The sequence below is a fragment of the Pseudomyrmex gracilis genome, unplaced genomic scaffold (genome assembly GCF_002006095.1).
Source record: "Pseudomyrmex gracilis isolate BER0280 unplaced genomic scaffold, ASM200609v1 scaffold_51, whole genome shotgun sequence".
NCBI lineage: Eukaryota > Metazoa > Arthropoda > Insecta > Hymenoptera > Formicidae > Pseudomyrmex > Pseudomyrmex gracilis.
The window spans coordinates 80,242-88,977 of NW_018020635.1; the positions used below are offsets into that span (position 1 = coordinate 80,242).

Below are 8,736 nucleotides of genomic sequence, written 5' to 3' on the forward strand. Positions count from 1 at the left end.
CCCTCCCGTTGCTCGTTACTCTCCTCTGACTCTTCGTATCCGCTCGGATTTACACGGTACGATTACTTGATCTAGTGTTGCCTACGGAGCACTCCACGGTGAAGTGTCCAGTCTCTCTCGTCTCGTCTCGGATCAAACTCGCGCGTCGTCCCAGGGCGGGATACCAAATGATCTTCCGACTCTCGCATTCTCCGGTGTCAACGACCCCCCGCTGACGATATCGGTATCCCGGATGATGCGCTAAGTGTCGAACTTAGCGGTGACGGTTGAGCTAGCGAATTTTTCCCAACGAATTCGCGCGAGAAAGAAGAAATCCAAAAAAAAAAAAGAAAAAAAACCAAAGAAGCTCGAAAGTTCGCGCGAAAGAGAAACATATTGAAAAAAAGGAGCGAGAGATTCTCGCGTCGTTTCTCGGAGGATCGAAGGAAGAATCGGAGGGTGAAAATCGAAGCGAACGTTTGCGGCGTGAGAGTGACACGCGTCTCAATTGAGCCCGAAGGTGGCGGCTGATGTTCGATAAGTGCTGGTGATGACAGATGTGCCGGTCGTTGTCGCGGATTGTGACCTATCGTCGTTCTTGCCAGTGCGACAACGTTACGTTAACGCAACATAATAAGTAGAGTGTTAATCTCGGAGACAGGATCTCGGAGTCAGGATGAACCGCGTCACGAGTTTCTACAGCCTGCTGGCGGTCTTCCTCTGCTACGAAGGTAAGAGCGAATCAAGCGACGCGTCAAGCTAAAAAATGACGTCTCTCTCGCGCGTTCTCGGGCGAGAAACAGTGACTTTGGAATAATAAAAAAACAAAACAAAAAAAAAACTTAAAATTTTGCAAGAACTTTCGCGTGCGACACAAAAACCACCGACTCGCACACCGCACAACGACGACAAATGGTGCAATTCGCTGATTACCATTTAAAGCGTGTGGCGGACACTAAATTTGAGACTACCGGGCGGGAGTTAAACGCGCATTTTGTTTACTCCAGCGCTTAAAATACAGTCGCGATGATAAAACGCTCATTAAGCGTAACGAGAAAACAACACACGTTAGCACCGCACACATGCGTGTAACTTTCCCGTGTGAAATATAACAACGCGTATTCCCGCAAAATCATCTCGCAAAATGTTTTCCACCGATATTGCCCGTTAATTAAAAAAATTTTTTTTTTTTTTGCAACATACCTTTCCTTCGCGCGTTCACTTGCGTATTTTTGGGCGCGGCGTCCTGTTTATACACAGAGGAGAGAAGGAGAGAGGAAGGGAAACGGGGATAACAACACAACGTATCATTTTATCACCGCGCTCGATCGTCACGCATAATCCGGCGGAAAATTACGCAATCTCCGGAAATTAGTCCCAATGCGTAATATCACTTTACACGCGACGTCTTCTCTCGGACATTTATTCGCAATGTGTGTGCTTTAACCGTCGCGAAAAACATCGCAAACGACAAAATAAAAATCGATAAATCCGGAAATGTGTGAAAAAAAAAAAAAAAAATCTCGCCGGAAATTTTTTTCAGCCTGCAGCTACAGCTTGATCCTGGAGGAAGAAAAGGAACCGAATTATCTCAACGCCGGGGTGGGCGAGTACGCGGTATTTAATTGCGATCTTGACTTTCCGCACGAGACGCCGATCCCGTATATTCTGCAATGGAACCGCGACGTAAGTATTGTTGTTGTTGTTATTATTATTATTATTATTATTATTATATGTCACAAGGTTCTTGAATTGATCGCCAAGAACGTGGGTTTCACGGCAAGAAGTATAATTGCGATCACGTAATTTCTCGTTTCTCTCCTTACACGACCGATACAGCGTCATCGTCATCAAATTCACAGATTGCTACGATTCAATAAAATCTATGTTCTGCAATGGACCAATGAGAGTTTTTTGAACAACAACAAAGAGATGTTGGGGCGCGCGATCGTTTGTTTTTATTTTGAAACTTAACGTTTCGATCTCCGTGAATCATCTTCAAAAAAAAAAAAAATACAAAATTTCCCCACAAACGAAATATATAAATTGTACATGTTTACGTCCAAAAATATAAATTAAAAAAGCAGAAAAAATCTATAAATAGAGTAAAACACATGAAATACAAAAAAAAAAGTTAAAATTAAAAATGTCATGAGACTCGTCTCAAACTTTTGACACAGCACACGCTCGCGACACAAGGTGGCAAATTCTAGCAACTAGAGGATTTTGACTGTTTGCGCATCGGACGTGGAAAAAAACTGTATGGATTTGAAAAAGACAGATGTCATTAATGAAAACACGCAACATGCTGCGTGATTGAGATAAATCGTAGTTTGCCTCGGACGCTAGTCATTACATTTGTGTTTTTAATATGTTATTATACAACAAATTTCCAATCAGACACGCAATGATACAACGTGACACATTGATCAGAAGTCGAGTGTGTAAAATAAAATAAAAAAAAGACACGCTACACGTGCGTTCGCAACAACAAACTTGATGTAACGACGAGACGACGAGATGTGCGATTGACTGATTGACGATTAAAGAGCGTTAAGTCGCGTAGTTAAGTACGGTCAATTTGCATACCGCAGACGCGCGTATACTCGCGCACACACATATCTGTCCTTCTTCCGGCAGAGAGAAGCCACGGAGGAAAATCGTTCAAGGTAGAGCGGAATATTCGATTTCCTCGGAAACATATACGAAATATATCTGATTCCGATGACGTTGCCGATATCTGTCTCTATCTCTGGTTTTCCGTGTCTTTCTCGATTTCAAGGAGAACGTATTGCACAATACGACGCGAGGGAAACTTGCACTCGCGAGAGAATCGCGCGCAAAGAAGCGACAAGATCGATTCCCCGAGTAAAAAAAAAGAAGAAAAAAAAAAGGTCTCAAGATACTCTCGAGCTGAAGAACCGCGATCGCCGCGAAAACCTGTGGTGGAAATTTTGTTTTGTTTTGTTGTTTTTTTTTTTTTTTTTACATCGAGCTAAGAAAGAGCGCCGATAAGTTTTCGCAACGCGAAAATAAAACCGAAACCAACGACGGCCGTAACGACGGAGGCGATGAATTCGTCCGAGTCTTCATTCGCGGATGTCGCGAAATGGATGGCCGTAACGACGGAAACGCATTGCACGTGGCCATCGCATAGAATCAAGTGGAACTTAACCTGATTGGTCCCTGATGCGTATGCAAAACAGGTGCTCCTTCCCTCTTCGTCTGCCCATCGTGGTAATTGGAGTACGGGACGCAAGGCTGCATTATATTTAGTCACGTTCATGTCTGCGACATGAGGGGTCCAGGCAGTGTGGGTCACTGTTAAATGCATTGTCAGATGATTAGAAGCGATTAGCGCCATTCTCGCTCTCCCGCGCCGGCGGTATCCTCGTTTCCGAAGATTTTTTTCATCTCCTCGTCTTTGACGAGCACCGAATCCGTTGATAGAAAAATGACGCAAATCCAGTAAAACCAAAAAAAAAAAAAGAAAAAAAAAACATCCCAATACGCTTGTGTATTTATTTCACCGACGAGCAGATCTCGTCCGACGCAAAAAAAAATGCAGATCTCGAAGAAAGACCTTGAGCGTTTTCGTTGTACGGAGTCTCTCGCGCCTCTCAAATGAGCCAATTAACAACCGTGTCAAATACTATCAGGTTACACGGTGTAATTTCTTGAAGAGACGTAGGTTCTCACACCTACCGTGATCACACGTGTAAAACAAAACCGCTCAACAAGAGAATTAACATTTGTCGGAGAAGGAAGGCAATGTTTGTAACTAGTTTCACACACGTAATCCGTGATGAAACATTTGGCGGATATGAAATTTCACAGAATTTAATTAATTTCACACAAGACAGGATTTTAACACACCACGTTCGCCGATTTCGATACCGTAGGGTCGTTCAGTGTTTTCTTGGTACGACGGACACGTGACGGTGGACAACAGATACAAAGGTCGTATCCACTTGTTGGACGACGCCGGTCGTCGTGGATACGGACAGGGTAGCATAAATCTCACCAATATACGCGAGAGCGATCAGGGCTGGTACGAGTGCAGGGTAATATTTCCCAACAGGACCCCAAATTCGAGAAACAACGGCACCTGGTTCCACCTCGCCATCGACGGTAAGCTGATCATAACTCTCGTGCGTTGTGCATGCAATGAAATTGCAGCAGAATGAACGGGTTTCGAAGTAACAAATTACGAAATCTACCACTGCATTTTCTTGCTGTTTTTTTTATAAAATTGACTAATATTATTTTTTTGTGACGCACACACTGACATTCCGTGTGCCAGCACTAGGGAATGCGAGGTAATGATGTATTTAACACGATTGGATGTGCCGACAACTAACAAAGGCTGTCTTGATCAAATCGGGTCAATTCGATGCGAGCCAAATCGAGTTTATTGCTGTGAAATTCGTGCCCCAAATTTTTTGCAAGTAGGATGTGTGTGATGTCTTCTTCATACGTAATCGCTCGTTTTAAAGCACACCTCCGACATTCTTGACTCTCTTAAAGTACATGTGAGAAAGAACCGTCTGTCTCTTGATTGAAGGGTCACGTCGGTCTTCTTTCTTCTGTGAGACAGACTCGTTGCATTACACGACGCGCGATATTTGATATATTTCTTCAAATTATTTTTTGAAAAACGCTAATAATCGCGTTTACTTCGGTATCTTCCGATGAGTAGAATATCTTTCTAACGTAAATTAAAAATAAAAAAAAAACAATTAAAATAATAATTATTTAAATAATTAATTACACTAATTCGCACTTGTCTCATTACCCAAACGTAAACTTTTCGATCGCGCCAATTAGAAGATACTCGTGAGTCAACGGTAGTTAAACGGAATTCTTGTTTTTCTCTTTCCGGATTAAATTCTCTTTTATGTAATATATCTACAAGAGAAGACTGAGTCACACACGTATGTGTGACAGCTTATTTGTCACGATACGTTGCGGAAAGTAAGTTGCTCCGAGGTGAATTCAAGGTTGCGCCCTAAATTAAACGTTACACGTTAAATTTCCCACCACGTAATTTTCTTCTGAAATTAACAAATTTCTTACCAAAAAAATTCAATGCGCTGCTGCGTGTGCGTTTAATAAATAATATACATGGCTTTGTGGTAACGGTGCATCTCATTACCTTGATTGCTAGTGAGTTTCTGTCTCATTAACGAGTGTTCGGCAAAATTGCCGAATTAAAAATATGCAAAACTTGACTAATTGGTTGGTCTCGCGCCGTTAATACGCCGCTGATACGAAGCAGCGAGTAATAAATTCAAATGCAGACAAAGAGAGAAAAAAAATATCGTAACCCCGCTGCTGCTTACTAACCTGAACCCGGGCAGACTCGTTAAATCGTTCAATGTAGGTGCGTCGCCGTTTCCGACGACTATTCCAGGCGAAATTCTCCTTACGATACCGCCTATCAACAAAACTGCCATGGAAGGCGACACGGTCACCTTCGACTGCGTCACCAAGGGCGAAGGTACAACCGCAACGTGGCTTCGTGAAGGAACACCAATTCGAGAAATAGAGGTAAAAAAAGTTCCCCGCTTTCATCTCTATTTATACGATCAATGTTGCAACGTTTGTTGAAACATTTCTTTTTTTTTTTTTTAATTGCGATCGCAGGATTTTAGAAGAAGAGCGTCCATCGGTGCCGATGGGACACTGACCATAAATTCAGCTGCCATGGGCGATCTTGGGGAATACACCTGCGTGGTGACCGGAGAAAACGGAGATCAGCAAAGCGCGTCGGCCTTTCTCAACGTTCAATGTAAACTACGCCACACGTAACATCATAAGAAATCGCGTCTCGGTACTGATAATTATTATTATTATTTTTTTTTTTTTAATCACACAGATAAGGCGAAGGTAATTTACGCGCCCAAGGAAGTCTATCTTCCGTACGGCAAGCCGGCCCTTCTCGACTGCCACTTCAGAGCGAATCCACCCCTGACGAATCTCCGTTGGGAAAAGGACGGATTTTTGTTCGATCCTTACAACGTGCAAGGAGTGTTTTACAGACGAAACGGATCTCTCTATTTTAGCAAAGTGGACGAGACGCACTCGGGAAGCTACAGTTGCACACCCTACAACGATCTGGGCACCGACGGGCCCAGTCCCTCAATCACCGTGGTGAGTGATGCATCCATCAATATATCGTAAAAACAAATTAGAGGGATAAGGAAAGAGATGAAACGCACAATAAAACGCCAGTCACGTGAGACCATTGACCAGACGAGAGTGCTAACTGATCTTTTGTTCCCCAATTCGCGCGGGGGAATTTCTTCAGAACGAAACCGAAAGGATTTTTTCTCGATATTCGCGAACTCGTATTTTGTACGATGTAATCAACATCGTTTCCGACGTGTTGATTCGCAAATTTATTTTACAGATAGTTCAAAGGCCGCCGGTGTTCACGGTGACGCCACAAAATTTGTACATGCGGAAGCTGGGCGAGAACTTGGAAATTCCTTGCGACGCCAGAGACGGCGACGACGCGCATCGACCGACCATCGTGTGGTACAAAGTACGTTCTATCTCGAATATCAGCAATATAGAGTTCAAATTGCAAAATTGAATTAAAAATTAAATAAACGCGCGCGCCTTTGTGTTTTTTCGACGAAAAAAAAAAAAACAGGACGGATCGCCTCTGTCGCTCGATCGAGTTATCATGACCGGCGGAAATCTGACGATAGAAAAGATTCAGGAGCACGATCGGGGAATGTATCAATGCGCGGCCAGCAACGAGGCGGCGACAGTCGTCGCGGATGCCGAATTGATGGTGCTGAATGTTCCACCCAGAGCGCCGTACAATCTGAGCGCCAACAGCAGCAAAAACGCCGTCACATTAACTTGGATACCCGGATACGTGAGACCTAAGACGGAATATTCCGTGTGGTAACACATCCACTGATTTTCTCGCATCTATTAACCTTTAACCTTTAACCCATTTGCATCATAAGCGCATATATGCGCGCATTTTACTTAGGCATTTATCACCAAAGCGCATATTATTTATACCAGAAAAATACCAAAATTCTTTATTTATGCAATATTGACTTTATTTTTCATATTTTGTAACATTTTCATTAAAATTTAAATACAGTAAAAAAAAATTTTGGTGATAAGAACGAATTTTTGACTTTTCTTTGTGATGCAAATGGGTTAAGAGAGCCATTTCTTTATTCAAATATCGTATATTTGATACCCAAACCTTGTATACCGAAAACAATATTGATTTTGATAATTTCCCGACAAATTAAGAATTTTTTTAATATCGCAATCGGATTCAACGGTTCAAAAACTAGGAAAAAAATTATTGTTTTTAATTTGTTCTTGCCAAAATCCGATCTATCTTACTCATTTTTCTTTGAATTTCGTCTGTTTAACACGCAACAAAGTAACGACGCTCGTTCTCCGCTACAGGTACAGACCCACAGACACGTCCGAGTGGAGAACCATGAAGATTCTCTCGAGAAAAATCACGGAGGCCACGGTGAACAATCTCAATCCGGGACGGGAATACGAATTTATGGTGCTGAGTCAAGACAAACACGGCGACGGAATGTTTAGCAAGGCGTTACGAGTATTCACACAGCCGAGTACGAATGTCGTCGCGTTTCGCCGCGAAAATTTCGCGTAACGAATTATGCGGTACCTAACCATAAACTTTTTGATTTTCAGCTCCTAACGACGAGATGAACTCGGCATCGGAATATCGCAGTCCGCAAGGTAAGAAGTAACGAAAAAAGAGAGATTTGCGATCGCGAATCTCACACGCAAAAGAACTTTAAATTCGTATAAATCGATTTTTAGACCTTGAGATCATGGGACCGCCGCGCAACGTCAGGGTTCAAGCGACAGTCGAGGGTTACCTGGTCACATGGGAACCGCCCAATTACGGCAGGAACCAAGTTAGGCTTTACACCGTGAGATGGTTCAGCGGACCTTCCGAGCATTTGTACGGAAGAGCCGAGACGACGGACACTTATTATTTGGGTAAGCAACTACCTCACGTCCGTGAACTTTGTTCAACAACGTGTTGTAGTTACCTATTACTTTTTTATTGCAATAACAAAGTAAATAATCGATTGAACATTCGCGATTGCTCTGTTTTTTAGTAAAAGCTTTGGAGGAGGAGAGTTATTACACCTTCGAGGTAGCGGCGATGTCCATCACCGACGACGTCGCGACGAGCGAACGAGTCAGCTTGGAAGTGCCCGCTTATCGTCGTAATCGCGCGATATCCATGGGAATCGTTGCCGGTATCGGTTTCCTAGCGGCCGCACTGGCCGCTGTGTGGTGGGCGAGAAAGCGATTCTGTCAGCCGACTAATGAGAAGTAGCCGAACACGTGACAAGAACGTGTGTGCACTCAAGGAGAACAGCTACTCGCGCGCGCGCGCAAGCTCGTATAATTGATTATAGGATTTCTTTCTTAGAGCTTACGGAGTCGCAGCGGGCGAACGAGTCGTTGTTCTAGAGAATGGTAGTTTCACATTTCGTGTTTGTACAAGGAAACCACATAAATCTATATACTCGGCGACAGATTTGATTTCTTCTGACGACAAGAGAGACGATAGATTATTTTTCCATTAAGAGAATAACGTAGATAAGAAATACGAATATGAATAAATTAATATCTCGCGGACAAACTGGGTCTCCCACCCAAAAATTTCAAACCGGTGTATTTCTCTATTAAGAAATTAGTGTTTTTTTTTTTTTTTTTTTTTTTTAA

At 42.9% G+C, this 8,736-nt stretch overlaps 1 protein-coding gene across 2 annotated transcripts; it reads left to right on the forward strand.

The window, feature by feature from the left end:
• LOC109853615 (protein borderless) lies at positions 1–8,736 on the forward strand. 2 transcript variants are annotated; one of them, XM_020425905.1, is made up of 12 exons: positions 1–710; positions 1,523–1,665; positions 3,882–4,110; positions 5,363–5,529; positions 5,626–5,770; positions 5,858–6,132; positions 6,392–6,526; positions 6,638–6,897; positions 7,426–7,601; positions 7,684–7,731; positions 7,816–7,998; positions 8,121–8,736. In XM_020425905.1, exons 1-12 carry the CDS (start codon positions 656–658, stop codon positions 8,342–8,344), a joined length of 2,040 nt encoding a protein of 679 aa, XP_020281494.1. In that variant the 5' UTR covers positions 1–655; the 3' UTR covers positions 8,345–8,736. The 2 variants fall into 2 exon arrangements, with proteins under 2 accessions (XP_020281494.1, XP_020281495.1); XM_020425906.1 differs by having other exon boundaries at positions 5,393–5,529.

What these genes read in the sequence shown, in the direction of transcription:
- LOC109853615 (XM_020425905.1), top strand. Translation starts at nt 656, where the DNA reads ATGAACCGCGTCACGAGTTTCTACAGCCTGCTGGCGGTCTTCCTCTGC. An exon ending in CCAGTCCCTCAATCACCGTG is followed by an intron (nt 6,133 to 6,391) that starts GTGAGTGATGCA and finishes TTTATTTTACAG; the next exon opens with ATAGTTCAAAGGCCGCCGGT. An exon ending in CGACCATCGTGTGGTACAAA is followed by an intron (nt 6,527 to 6,637) that starts GTACGTTCTATC and finishes AAAAAAAAACAG; the next exon opens with GACGGATCGCCTCTGTCGCT.